Here is a 15,059-nt window from a genome sequence, read left to right as displayed (position 1 = left end):
TAGCTTCAAAGAGATCAAACAAAGTTATGAATGACGGTTCAACATTGTCAAATAACTCAACCCATTCTCGTGATGAAGACAATGTTCAGAAATTGAGGTAAAGCATTAAGGCTTTTTGATGAGTCAACAAAGCTTAAAGGGTTTTTAATGATTTGCTAAGTCTGGCTGGATATGACCAGATAGTGTGTCTACAAGGTTACACGTTTAGAAATCACCTATGTGAGTGTGAAGTGTAAGCCGCTTCAAGGGGAATGAAAGTAAATGCCCATTCTCTAAGCACTCATGAAACCAGGCGGTGTTCATGGCTGAAACGAACACAACCGTGAGAACCATAGATGGTTAAGGATTGATTGTGTGACTTATGTTGTCTAGGTATACAACAAAACTCGACGGTTCAAAGATATCAAATCTACCGATTGATCGAGTATATCCGATATAAGTTCACTACGAAAAGTTCAAAGAGAAACCTACTTATCCAGATGCAATTAATTCTTGCATGTAAAACACACACGCGCACGTGCATTCCTTTATTTTATAGCCATTCCCCATTCATGTGGGGGATTATTTGGGATTTTAAGCTTGTGTAGCTTAAAGAGAGTGAATGAGAAATGGAGGAAAAATGAAATATTTGAGTTTCCCTTGGTAAAGGGACATTGTCCCATATCGGAGGAAGAAAAAGATTTTGATGGGTATATATATAATTGCTCTTCTTCTAGCTCTTAAAGAGTTAAAAAAAAAGGCAAGCCTCGCGCCGTCGTCGTCATCGCTCGCTCGTCTCGGCTTCGGCTTCAGTCAAAGATCGATTGATTGATTCTTTTTGGACAAAATTCCTTTCAATTATTTAATTAATTAAATAAATAATTAACAAAAAATTCAATCCGGAATAACCCATGACCCGCGACCCGGTTCGGTCAGGCCCGTTTTCTTTTTCGGATTATTTTAAATATATTTTTCCCGCAATATTTCAAACAACCCTTTTCCAACAGCCATGACTGTTTCTGAAAGGTTGCAAACCTTTTCAGAAACAATGCCAGCAACTCTATAAATAGAATTTGAATCCCAAAATCTTTCCTTACGAAATTTTCTGAGCTTCTTCTTCTTCTTTTTCTTCTGCACAATAAATTCCAGTGTATTTTACAGCCTTCGAGTGACTCGCTGTTCACCGGCGTTTTGGTACCAACACTCCGGTGAGTTAAATCGTTCTATCCTGGGAGGATATATTCCAGCACCTCGGGTACTTGAGGGGAATAATTTCCTTAAAGACACATTGTGTATTCAGTGGGCTCGATTTATTCCTATACTGTTTTTGTTTTTCCAGAATTTATTTCGTTAAACAAGTATTACTAACTTTCTGTTTTGTTTTTCTAGAAAGTTTAATTGTTTATTACAACAATACAGAATTATAACAATTTGAACACAGAATACATATGATTTTTTTTATGGGCTATTTGGATGGTCGTTAACCATGATTTTATAATGTACCATATTGTACAATATTATATTGTACTGTATTAATAAATTATATCGTTTGTTGTGTTTTAATAATATTTTTATGAGTAACCACGCAAAAATCACCAAATCCATGGTTACAAAAATTGAGCTTTTTCATAGTTATATAACAACGAAATTGCAATGGATTTATAACACCTTACAAAATAATTTTAAGAACAACTACAACGAATATGATATTAATAAAAATAATACAATAATGAACCAGGGAAAACAATCATGCAAACATGGTAAAAGAGAGAAAATGAATTGCCAACTTAGAGCGCGTTTGGTATATTAAATTTGTGATTAAATTTGATATATAAAATTGTAGTAGGGAGTACGGAGTAACTAATCCGGGATAATTAAATTCCGGGTAAACTTATTTCCAACCAAACGAAAAAACAAAAGAAAAAAAAATGTATGCTCCGGATCTGCAGAACTTGGAACTCGCAAGGACAGAGAGCAAAGGCGCAGAGTGAAAGTGATAGCGTGCAACCTCAGTGTCCATGGCTAATCAATTGAAGAAGCTGAAACAGCCTTCTTCGTCATTTCTCTCTCCATCTTGCCTATTTCTCTCTCTACTCTCTCTCACTTCTCTCTTCCTCGCTTTCTCTCTCTTCAACACCTCATCTCAAAGCACTCCATCGAAGAGCAAATTGTTATACTCCAACTCCTGCAACTTCACCCACGGCCAATGGATTTACGAACCGAGTATCAAGTCCCCGCGCTACGACGACAGCTGTAAGGAGATCTACAAAGGATGGAGTTGCATTGGCAGTAAAAAATCCAATGCTCTTGACATTGTTAAGTGGCGCTGGAAACCCTATCAATGTGATTTCCCTCAATTCGATCCTCTCTCATTTCTTCACCGCTTCAAAAACACCAATATCGGTACTTCTCTTTCTCACCACTGCTAATTTTGTTTTCCTCTGAGCTGTGAAATGTAAGAAATTCTGCATCACGAAAGTTTGTGTAACTTTGCTTTAGCGAATAATTTAAAATCATGAATATTGTTGATCCTCTTGTTTCTCTGTTTAGCAGAGAGCCGGATACAGGATTTAAATATAGTGGTGAACTTAATATATATACAAAAAACATTTTAAAAAAAAGAATTTCATTAAATTTGTGTGTGTATGATATAATATATAATGTATGTATATAGTTCGGTCCGAGACAGTTACTGCCTCCGCGGCCTATATACTAGATTCGCCTCTAGTTGATCCCATTGTAACTTCTCTGTTATAGTTGATTCAAATTGTGATGATAGTTGATGACGGGGATAATATTTCATGGCAACAAGTTTTTTGAAACCTAATTTTGTTTTGTTTTAGTTTCTGACTGGTCTAGTGGTACAGTTAGAACTTATGGATGTTAAACAGTGCAGGGTTTGTTGGGGACTCCTTAAACAGGAACATGTTTGTTTCACTTTTCTGCACTTTGAAGCGGGTCTCTGGCGAGGTGAAAAAGTGGCGCCCTGCTGGGGCTGATCGTGGTTTTACCTTTCTAAAGTACAACCTTACTATCTCGTATCATCGGACAAATCTTCTGGCTCGTTACGGTAGGTAAGATTTAAGAAGTTATTTTCATATTTGTTAATGTAATTATAATCATGTTATTTTGACAGATTGGTAGTCTAGGCAGCGTGCGTCTGTATTACTGGTAATCAATACTTCAGTTTTTGCTGTTATTCTTCTGCTTATTTAATTACTGTGTGCCATGTGCATCTCATGATATTGTCTTCCCTAGGGGGAATAAGGTAGAAGTGATGCTATCAACTAGTTTTTGACAGAATTATAGAGAGGAAGTGTACACTGTAGATCATGGATTTTATCCCCTTATCTGTGTGACTTCTTTAGTTAAATGTTGAGGAAAGTTGGAGTTAGAAAGCATGGTTTCTGGTAACTCAAGATTTCTGGGTCTACTCATCTACGAATAGCAGTGAACTTTCTTACTCATGAATAAACAGTTTCTTATGGGTTCATTGTTAAATTACAGAATGACGTATTACGGCTAACATACTCCCTGTAATTTGTATGATATAGGTGGTCAGCCAATGCCAATGGAGGGGTACTGGAATCTCTTGGATATAAGGAGGGTTATAGAGTGGATGTTGATGTACCAGAAGGAACATGGGCGGAGGCACCGAGTTTCCACGACATTCTCATCTTTAACACGGGTCACTGGTAAGGTTGTTTCTTTGTGTATCACTTCAGTTAAGATTCCTTCATGTGAATGTTGAGACTGCTTTTGCTGTTCTGTGTTAGCAAACTATGACATGGTTAATACTTTTTTTGAGAAAGATATGGTTAAGACTTGATGTTCAATTTAACGTAGTATCTTTGGGTCTGACCAATTGGTGTACTTAACTATGTTGATGGGATTTTTTTTTTCACCTATGTTGATGGGAGCACTAGTAATTTTTTCTACCTATGTTGATGGGATTAGCTCTAGTCATATTGTACTTCATTTTGTGCTAACTTGCAAAAGGAACCAAAACTCGGTTTATCCATTCTCTTTTTCAGTTGTCTGTGGATCCACAAGCTTTACCAATGGGAAAGAAAAGCACATCGTAGTGATGTCCAGAGGCCTTGGGAAGTACAAGATTAACAAAACAAGTAAAACTTTTGTTTCCGGCATTTCAAGTTGTAAAAACTACAAACAATTAAAAGAAATATCACTTCTCAAAACTTCCCATTGGAGAGAGAGACAACCACCAATTAAACGAGAGCTAGGAAAATTGTTCAGTGTTGCCTTTTGATCTTTATTGATTATTATAAATACAAAAAGAGTGACCAAAGAATAGAGTGGAAGGGAAGAAAACAAGTAGCAGTTTTGAGGGTATGGTCACCTATTAACTCCCAGATTTTGTTATATGTTCTCACCGGGCAGGTCCTGTGTCTGAGCTCTTTGGTATTTGCTGATTTTTACTATAATTGCATCCTTTGATTGTGTTGAAATCCTCCTGATGATCCATAATAGATCTTTAGTTTCCAAATCAAAGGTCACCATCAATGAGTGCTTTCTCCTCCTTGCCTCCCCTGAAAGTTCACAAACCATTGAGAGTTGCCTTGCGTGCACTCTGATATTTCAAGTTTTATCACAACATATATATTGAATTATAGGTGCCGAGTCGAGGCATCTCAGCACCTAAAGTTTCTTAAGTTTATGTTTTATTTCAACACCTATAATTTCTTAAATCTCGGTATCTCAGGGCCAATAATTTCGTAGATAGCATTGTAACTTTAATTTCTTAACTTGATGTTTATGGCCCAAGGAGGTGGATTTTATCTGGCATCAGGGTTCAGGTGACCTGCTGTTATTTTGAGCTGACATTCTGTTAGCCTCAATTACTGCATCTTTATGTAGTTTTTTCCCTTTAATTATTTTTACTTTGATTGGTGATTACTTATCTTGCTCCATTCTTCTGTTAGGTGGTGGGCTCCTTCAAAGTTTGATCCAGTAAAGTCACCCATGCTTTTCTTTGAAAAGGGCAATCCTGTGGTGCCTCCAGTGTCCCCTGACAGGGGACTTGATATGGTATTAAAGCATATGGTACTGTTCTGTCCTACTCTTGTGGGTTATCTATAAAGAATAGACAAGCTTCATTTATAGATATGCATTTGATATGCCTTGTGAGACGTTATTCTTTATACTGATGTGAAAATTAGTGCTTTAAAATGCTTCTACTAAGTTGGCCTTCAGGCAACGTGATTGTGCAAATCTTTCAGAGAAGGCAACGTGAAGCTATTCTATGCTGTGCTCTTGTTATTATATCCATTTGTTAATCAGTATTTTGATAGTATCTCATCATGCTAATAGTTTCATAGGGCTTATGTGTTATATTACAGTATGCATGTATAGTTTCCTAGGAGTTACACCTTACCTTAAATGTTGATGGAAAGAACTCACATATTCTCTTCAGCCCCCTTCAGACACTATAACTTCAGTTGCTTGTATACAATGTTGTCAAAGGCGCGCTTAGAGCGTGCTTAAGCCCTGAAGCGAGGCTCAAAACACGTTGAGCGCTTTGCCTCTCTTTGTGGGCGCTTTAGTGTCGCATCAAAGCTCTAAGGCATACATTTCCTTGCTAAAGAGTGTAATCCTGAAAAGGCGACCTTCACCAATTGATATTCACTTTATTGTGAATTATTTTTTAATTTCTTTGTCCATATAATTGTTATTCGTGCTTATAATGATTAGTCTTGGACTACATGCATATTTTTACTTTTTCTCCCGTTGCGTCTTTTTTTATTAAAGCCCACGCTTTATTTGCGCTTAAAGCCCCAACGGACCTTAGAGCTTTTTTGCGCTTTTCGCCTTTGATAACACTACTTGTATATGCCTCAGAAGTTTACATATGCTTCTTCTCTGAGCTTCATTGTGTGTTGTTTCTACTAGATATCTTATGTGGATAAAAAAAGGCGACCGAGCACGACATTGTTCATGCGAACCCAATCCCCACGGCATTTTGAAGGAGGAGACTGGGACCAAGGTGGCTCTTGCCAGCGCTCGCGGCCTCTCTCGCCTCAAGAAGTAACTCTCTCTATTTAACATAATCTGTATTTCTAACTGCGAAAAAAGAAAAGAAGAAAAAACTCTAGTTTACTTGGTGTTTCAGGCAACCTAGTATTGTTGGAAAACACTTGCCTCTTTTCCCTTTTCTATTATAATTGCTTCCACGTTCAACTGGACACTTCTATCTCCACCTTGCTCTATGTGATATAGGTTGCTGAAAGTTATGCCTTTGTGTTGTGTTCTATTTTTGCAGGTGGACGAACTCTTTTCCCTTCAAAACAACGGAACAAATGTGGAGAGTCGCCTTGTGAACCAGCACCTATACAAGGCCTTTGAAGGCACTAGATTTCACATGCTGGACATAACTCATATGAGCGAGTTCAGAGCAGATGCCCATCCATCTACAGCAGGTGGCAAGAAACATGATGATTGCATGCACTGGTGCTTACCAGGAATTACTGATACCTGGAATGACTTGTTTGTAGCATATTTAAGCAATATCAAAGACAGGACCTAAGTTAGGATAATTTAATTCTTTTTCTAGAATTCTTTGCTGTTAGTTTGATACAATTTTCTCCCCTTAAGGGAATTTTGTTAGAACTTGGTTGTGTACATCTCTCCTCTATACTAATAGTTAGCATCTGGAAAAGCTCAATTTTCATGCCTAATCCTGAACTTCAGTATGCATACTTCCAATGGATTCCTTTCTATCCCATTCTTTAAAAATACACAGAAGACAGCCACCAGCCCCTTCTCACAACTCGAAGATAATTGTGCACCTGATACATTTTTGCTAGTAAATTACAAAAAATTGTTCAGTCTGTAGAAAGACGTTGAATCATTTCCTCTCTTCTGACCCAATTGGTCAACTTGTATAAAGTTACTGTTTAAGCAGTCTATACCTCTTATTCCCTTTCCAAGAATGTTTTCTCATTTATTGATAAGGGTCTGAGATACACTTTGAATATGCATTATCAGTTGCCTCAGATTTTTAACTCCCGAGATTCTTGAGGAAACAATGGTGGAAAATCACCCGCTGATGGCGTCGTTGACTGTACCTTTTATTAGTCATGCAATCCCCTTTCTATCAGTTTTTTTTCTATTGTTTGAAAAACTCAAAGAAGGTAGACGAGAAAGACAAAGCAGTATAATTTTCCATGGTAATAATTAGGGGTTACTTTACTCTTGCACGTTGCAACTGATGACTTTTGTGTCCACAAGGCACTAATTTTCCTCGGCCTTTGCGTAATATGCATTTATATGCTAATCAATTCCAAATTTTACAGCGTGATTTCGGCATATATTATCTCCTTAATCTGTGGTTCATGCCATGAAAAATCAACTTTTTTGACTCAAATTACTCCCACGATAGCACATTCGATGTGTGGACTATTAGTGTAGGAAGAATATCTTATCTGCATTCTAACTTTGCACAAAACTAATGTGTGAGATATACGTTTTTCACGAAAACTTTTGTCAAGTAATCGCAGTTAATGAATATTCTTTCATACCTCAATTTGTCAACTTCATCATGTTTGGCTTGGTATATCCCATGAAGTGTATCCTCATTCTTGTTTAAACTAATTAATTCGTGCAAAACTACAAACTAAAAAAATCTCGATGGAAGAAAATAAGCATTTAAGCTACATACGCAGCAAAAATATACAAAACATTACAATAGTATTGCAGTTTAGTTAGTATCTTGTTTTTTCATGTTATATTTTCCATAGACAGGTGCATAAGTTGTTCTTTTTATATAAAAAGAATCACATATGGTAGTGTACAAACATTAAACCCCAACAATAATGTATGTTCCTCATTCTCTCTTTTGGTGGTAAAACAATGGGCTCCTTGCCTGTCTTTTTCAGTTGACAAAGGTTTCGATTTTGCTTAGCAAATGAAATATGTATATTCGGCATGTGAACTTCTATCTTTGTCAAGTCATGCAGAACGTTAAATACAATTTTCAATCCTATACTCTCATTTTTTAATGGTGCTAATTTCTCAAAAGCCCACATTCACGGGCTAGCCATAAGCTTTCTTCCCCGATTCTTTTCTCCTTTTTGTCAAGAAGTTCCTATAAATACCAAGCCATCTCACTTCTCCAACTCACAAACACAATCATCTTCTCCATTTCCACCAAATTTGCCTTCAAAAGCAAAGAAAAAGGAAATGGAGATCTCAAAAACAACTTTTATTGTGTTCATGGTTTTAGCCATGGCCCATTCTTCATTAGCCCAAAACACTCCCAAAGATATCGTTATTGTCCACAACAAAGCCCGTGCAGAAGTTGGTGTCCCACTCCCACCATTAAAATGGAACAACACACTTGCTTCCTATGCCCATGACTATGCCACCACAAAATTAGCTGAATGCAAATTAGTACATTCTGATGGACCCTATGGTGAAAATCTTGCCATGGGCTACGGCGAATTTTCGGCGGTCGACGCCGTTAACCTATGGGTAGGAGAGAAACCAAACTATGAATATGCAACAAATTCTTGCAATAGTGGGATGTGTGGGCATTATACTCAAGTGATATGGCGTAACACACTTCAAGTTGGATGTGCTAGATTGAAATGCCAGAATGGTGAAGCATGGTTTGTGTCATGCAATTATTATCCCCCTGGAAATTACATTGGAGAACGTCCTTATTGATTAATATAATTAAAATGGTTTTAATATATTAATTTCATCCCATGCAAGTATATATGTTACGTTCCAATTTTCAACATGTAATAGGGGAGGTTGTCGTAGTCGTAGCTAGCCCTGCCATCGTCGATCAGTTTTGTGAAAAGCAAATAGGAATATAAAGACTAATTTTGGATATAATGACGATCTCTCTCTCTCTTTATATATATACATATATATGTGTGTGTACATTCTTAGGATGGATTGATACCTAGGGGCAGATGTAGAGTATGAGCAAGGTTTATCTGAATCCAGTATTTTTCTCCCGGAAAATAGCTTATGCTGCAATATGAATAATATCATATTCTGTTCCAATGTAATATACCTAAAGTTTATACATTATCTTCTCTGAATTTACATTTACATGATAGTAACTAATATTACTACTTTCATTTCAGGTGTAACCTTAATAATATTTGTTTATAAAACCATATGCATTATAAATATCTAATTACTATAATTAAGTGTTTGAAAAAGGAGGATCAACTTCAGTACTTCTTTCACTGTTAAATATAAAAAGAATTAACTTAATTAGCCGCTCGCCTTTTAAATCGTATAAACTAAAAATAGCCGGTGGATATATAATATAAGTATAATCAATATATAATACGTGTATAACACATATGTGCAAATAGTAAAAGTTTTATAGTGTATAACTTGTAGTTTCCAAACAACCCAATTCTTGCTGCTAAGGATAATGTTGAATTCCACCATTGATGAGTGGAGAAAGCTCAAACGAAGAATCAAAGAAGAAGAAACAATGGAGGGAAATTCTGTTATAACCGCTTTTTTGAAAAAATGAATAGTGCCTACACTACTGTACACATATATATAGAACTTAACTTTTATAACTAACTGCTAACATAATTAATTAGACAGTTGTACACTAACTATTAATCACGTGTTTATTTCAACACCTCCCTTCAAGCTAGGTGTGGTGAAGATATCTAGAACGCCTAGCTTGGACATCAATTGATAATGATGAGTAGTTCCTAGGCCTTTAGTGAGCAAGTTTGCTTCTTGTTCCTCTGTTGGCACATATGTAGGGTGTATCAGTCCTTTCTGTACCTTCTCCCTTATGTAATGGCAATCAATTTCTATATGTTTGGTTCTCTCGTGAAACACTGGATTGTTGGCAATATGCATAGCTGCTTTGCTGTATGTATGAAGCTGAATTGGAGTCGAAATCTCTACTCCCAATTCTCTAAACATTCCTATTAACTAGATTAGTTCAGACACCGTCAAGGCCATGCTTCTATACTCTGATTCTGCTGAACTTCTTGCTACTGTGGTATGTTTCTTCGACTTTCAAGATATCAGTGATCCACCAAACTTGACTAGGTACCCAGTAACTGACTTTCTTGAATTAGGACAGCTTGCCCAGTCTGCATCACAGTATGCATTGAGTGTCATGTTGCCAGCTACACTCATAAGGATCCCAAGTCCAGTCTCATTCTTAACATATCTCACTACCCTATATGCTGCTTCCAGGAGAGATTGTTTGGGAGCTTGCATGAATTGACTTAGGGTCTGCATAGTATAAGCAATGTCAGGTCTTGTCAAGGTTAAATACAAGAGCTTTCCAACCAATCTATGGTAACCCCTCATATCTGTCAGTGTTGGATCATCATCCAGATTACAATGTTCATCATACTCAACAGTTGTTAGCCTTATGTTTGCTCCAGTGGTGTGATAGCATGCTTAGCACCTGCCAATTCCAACTCTGCTATGAGCTCTAGGGCATATTTCCTCTGGCATAAGAGGATTCCCTTTTAAGATCTACATACCTTAATGCCTAGGAAATATTTCAAGTTTCCCAAGTCCTTGATTTAAACACTTTGTGCAATTGGCCTCTTGAATCATTGTAGTGTCACTGTCTGTGATGAGAAGATCATCAACATACACAAGTATGATGACCTGTCTGCCATTTTCTCCTTTGGTGAACAATGAATAGTCATGTTTACTTTGTATAAAACCTGCTTGCAAAAGAGCTTATGTGAGCTTCAAGTTCCATTGTCTTGAGGCTTGCTTTAGCCCATAGAGAGACTTAAGCAATCTGTAGCCCTTAGTGTTCCCCCCTTGGCTGCTAAAACCGGGTGGCAACTGCATATAAACCTTTTTTTCAAGGTCACCTTGAAGAAAGGCATGATAAACATCCATTGGCCATTGATGCATAACAACTAATGCAATGACAACTCGAATTGTGACTATTTTAACAACTGGAGAGAATGTTTCTTAGTAGTCCAGACCTTCTTGCTGGTCGTATCCCTTTGCAACAAGTCTGGCTTTGAATCTTTCAACCTCTCCATTAGACTTGTACTTGATTTTATACACCCACCTGTATCCAATAGGACACCTTACCTTTAGGGACATCAACTATCTCCTAGGTGTTGTTCAGTACCAATGCATCAACTTCTGCCTTCATGCCTTTAATCCACCTTGGATCCTTCATGGCTCATGTGATGTTGCAGCTAAGTAAGACTGGTAGGTGGCTGAAAGGGCACTATAATTAAGATAACCGGACATTGGATATATGCAGTTGGATGAAAAAGCTCCATTAACTGGGCAGACATAATCTTTTATCCAAATAGGTGGTCTGGAACCCCTAGTAGACCTCCTAGGTTGTGTAGCTGGGATCTTCTCAACAGCTTCAGCAACTGGTACCTGAACATTGTGGTTTGGATCAACTGCTATGAGGTTGTTTTCCTCTTGAACCAACTCCTGATCATGCACTATGCCCTAATTGATAGCAGGTCCTTGTTCATGCATGTGAGTTTGTTGCTGGTGCAAAGGCTGACTTCCTTATTGCCCATTCTTCAGCTCTAGAAATACACGAGGATGTGTTCCATTCCTTGCCAGTTGGAAAGGGAAAATATCGTCCTTGAAGGTGACGTCTCTACTGACAAAAAACCTTATACTTCTCAGATCATACAACCTGTATCCCTTCTGAGACACTGAATATCCCATGTACACTACAGTGATGGCCTTAGGAGAAAACTTGTCTACATTTTCTATTATTGTGGCAAATACAAATATCCAATAGTCCTTAGGTGAGACATACTAGGTGACCTTATGTGAAAGGCTTCATATGGAGAATTCCCTGCTAGGACTGAGGAATGTAGTCTATTGATCAAATAGACTGCAACTGTCACACAATCTCCCCAAAATTGTAAAGGAATGCTTTCTTGAAACCTCAATGCCCTTGCCACCTCCAGGACATGCCTGTGTCTTCTTTCCACCACTCCATTCTGCTATGGATTTTGTGAACAACTTCTTTGATAAAGGATGCCATTATCTGTCAAATATTCCCTGCATTCGTGGCTCACCATTGTCAATTTTGAGTATTTTTACATTCTTCCCAAACTGTGTATTGACCATTTAAAGAAAAGACTTCAACACAACAACAATATCACTTTTCAATTTCATTAGGAAGACCCTAATTATCTTGGAATGATCATCTACAAGAGTTAGAAAGTATCTATTTCCATTATATTTATGTACTCTATATGGACCCCAAATGTCTACATGAATCAAATGAAAAATATTTTCAGCTCTCCTATTACTCAAAGGAAATGACTTTCTTGTTTGCCTAACTGGAGGACATATAATACAATTATTGAGCTCACAATCCAGAAACTTCTTATTCTTAAGAAAATCTAACTGCTTCGTGACTTTAACTGATATATGCCCAAGTCTCTTATGCCAAGTGGTGAAGTCTGCATGCCTTCCCTTTACAAGACAACTGTTGATTTTTTGTGCTATTTTGCTCTTGTTAGACCCTTTTGGGAACATGATATAAAGGCCACCTTCTTCCTTACCAATTTCCTTCACCCTCCCAGTGTATAGGTCCCGAAAGACACAAAATATTGGGAAAAAATTAATTGAGCATTGCAGCTCCTTAGTTAATTTTGAGACTAATAATAAGTTGTACTTTAAATCAGGCACACACAATACATTATGTATTATTCTGTAAGATTATAACTCCCCATGCAGATGACAAGCACAGTCTTACAATTTGGTAGATTCACATTACCTTTCCTTGAATTAGGTAAACCAGTCATTGTTTTCAACATATCACTACTGAATGCCATGTGGTCAGTCACACCAGTATCTATAATCCAGAAATTAGTTAAGTTTTCTAATGACTGTGAACTAGAATTAGCTGCCATATTTGCTGCATGCTCCTCTGTCTTATCCTTATTTATCATCTTCATGATTTGGTTGTACTGCTCCTCAGTGAAGAAGTTAAATATCCCTTGGTTCATCCCAGTATTGTCCTCATTTGCAGCAATACCTTTCCCTGAACTGCTGTCACTCACAACAATGTTACCTTGCCTATACTGACGTTGTATCTACCCTTTGAAACCAAGTGGATATCCAACCAACTTATAACAAGTTTCCTTTGTATGACCTTTATTTCGACAATACTCGAAATACAAGTTGTTGAACTTCTTAAACTTTGGTGGATTATCTCTAGAACTCATGAGTGCTGTGGAATCCTTTATTTCATTTATCACATTGATATGTAGATTAGTCTCAAACGCTCTTCTTAGATTTTCTTCATTTATCAACATTGCATAAGCACGACTAACAGAAGGTGATGTAGATTGAAGTAAGATCTGACTCCTAATAGCATTATAGGACTCATATAATCCCATTAAAAACTGAAAAAGTTTCTGCTGCTCCAAGTGTTCGATGAAATCTCTGGTCCTGGCCGTAACAAGAAGTGAAGGTATCATAGAATTATACTCATCCCACAATGATTTCAGTCTAGAATGATATACTGAGATTCTAGACTTATCTTGAGAAATGGTAGCTATTTCTCGTTGAAGATTATAAATCCTAGAACCATTGACCTTGTCAAAACGATCCTGCAAATCCAGCCAAACCTCATGAGCATCACTCGTATACACAATTCCAGTTACCAATTCTGGTAATACAGTGTTCATAATCCATGTCAATACAATAGCATTCATTTTCTCCCATTCTTCCCCCAAATCGGTGGTGAATTGCGCCTTTGTACAACTCCCATCGATGAACTCTAGCTTGCGCTTAGATCGCAATGCAATCACCATCGTCTTTCTCCAAACTGAATAATTCTCAGTTCCTTTTAGCTGAATCAATATTATGACATTGCCAGGATTATCAAAAGTCTACAAATACAGAGGATGATGAAGATTATCAATGTCCATATTTTCCATGGTTAATCTTCAGAAAACAGTGTCAAAAATTTGTATCAACAGCTTCAGAAAATGAATTAACTGATTAATCCCGAGCTTTGATCGATCTACTCGAGCTCTGATACCATGTTGAATTCTACCATTGAAGAGTGGAGAAATCTCAGACGAGGAATCAAAGAAGAAGAAGCAGTGGAGGGAAATTCTGTTATAACCGTTTTTTTAAAAATGAATAGTGCCTACACTACTGTACATATATATATATATATATATAGAACTTAACTTCTATAACTAACTGCTAATAAAATTAATTAGACAGATGTACCCTAACTATTAATCACGTATTTATTTCAACAGATAATGCAATAACGTAACTTGACTACATAAACTTTCCACTTTTATCATTCCCAGAGACCTAATCCACAGAAACATAAGCATACTAATATTATCGAACATCTAATTGCCTTACAAATCAACTCTTGCTTTCATAAACACTGCAAAAAAAAAAAATGAACAATGCCAAAACTATGCAGTGATTGAGGCAAGATTTTCGCTAAGGGGTTTTAAAAATGAAAAAAGTTTAAAACTTAGAAGAGATTGTAGCTAGTGGGAATTGAACCAATAACCTCACAAAGGCTTTGAATTCCCTTAACCACTGAGCTATGCTTTTGGAATGTGATCAAGGGGATTCAAAACATACATAATATATAGAGGTAAAAATAGATTTTGCCTTATATATAAAATATAGTTTTTGGCAAAGGGGATTCGACCGTTCAGGTAACCCCCTAAATCCACCCCTGCACCTCTGTATTGCCACTTCTCTCGCACCCTAAAAACTATCTACGCAAGTGAGAATCACGTGACAAAACAAAAAGCTTTGAAAATGAATAAATAAATAAATGATAATAACAATGGGAGAAAACTATTAAAAACATAGTAGGTGAATTCGAACATAAGTATAGGGGTCTTTAGTGTAATTAATTAGAATGCATAATTGAATGCTTATAAATCGTACTTAGTGAACAAAAAACGCGTAAGATAGCGATTTATAAGTCGCATTGATTGAATGCTACTAATAAATCGCAATGATTGAATGCGATTTATTTAAAGCGATTTAATTGATGCGATTGATAAGTCGTAACTGTTGAATGTAATTTATATGTTGCAGTAGATGAATGAAATTTA

General features: G+C 36.8%; 2 protein-coding genes across 2 annotated transcripts; both read left to right on the top strand.

Annotated features, from left to right (window-relative positions):
* Nucleotides 1-1,855: 1,855 nt before the first annotated feature.
* On the top strand, nt 1,856-6,674 carry LOC107768380 (protein trichome birefringence-like 13). Its single transcript, XM_016587504.2, has 6 exons — nt 1,856-2,382; nt 2,876-3,053; nt 3,534-3,674; nt 4,923-5,043; nt 5,890-6,024; nt 6,260-6,674. Exons 1-6 carry the CDS (start codon nt 1,998-2,000, stop codon nt 6,521-6,523), a joined length of 1,224 nt encoding a protein of 407 aa, XP_016442990.1. The 5' UTR covers nt 1,856-1,997; the 3' UTR covers nt 6,524-6,674.
* Nucleotides 6,675-7,834: 1,160 nt separating this feature from the next.
* On the top strand, nt 7,835-8,838 carry LOC107768384 (pathogenesis-related leaf protein 4-like). The gene has a single exon (XM_016587510.2). The coding sequence runs from the start codon at nt 8,179-8,181 to the stop codon at nt 8,662-8,664; it is 486 nt and encodes a 161-aa protein (XP_016442996.1). The 5' UTR covers nt 7,835-8,178; the 3' UTR covers nt 8,665-8,838.
* The last annotated feature ends 6,221 nt before the right edge of the window (nt 8,839-15,059 follow it).

The sequence above is a fragment of the Nicotiana tabacum genome, unplaced genomic scaffold (genome assembly GCF_000715075.1).
Source record: "Nicotiana tabacum cultivar K326 unplaced genomic scaffold, ASM71507v2 Un00001, whole genome shotgun sequence".
Taxonomy (NCBI): domain Eukaryota; kingdom Viridiplantae; phylum Streptophyta; class Magnoliopsida; order Solanales; family Solanaceae; genus Nicotiana; species Nicotiana tabacum.
The sequence above is the reverse complement of the archived record's forward strand: the minus strand, read 5'-3'. Positions and strand labels throughout refer to the sequence as shown.

Excerpts from the sequence above, each read along its gene's own strand:
- LOC107768380 (XM_016587504.2), top strand. The coding sequence starts at position 1,998 with ATGGCTAATCAATTGAAGAAGCTGAAACAGCCTTCTTCGTCATTTCTC. Across the intron at positions 2,383-2,875 it reads CTTCAAAAACACCAATATCG|GGTTTGTTGGGGACTCCTTA; the intron begins GTACTTCTCTTT and ends TAAACAGTGCAG. Across the intron at positions 3,675-4,922 it reads ATCTTTAACACGGGTCACTG|GTGGTGGGCTCCTTCAAAGT; the intron begins GTAAGGTTGTTT and ends TTCTTCTGTTAG.
- LOC107768384 (XM_016587510.2), top strand. The coding sequence starts at position 8,179 with ATGGAGATCTCAAAAACAACTTTTATTGTGTTCATGGTTTTAGCCATG.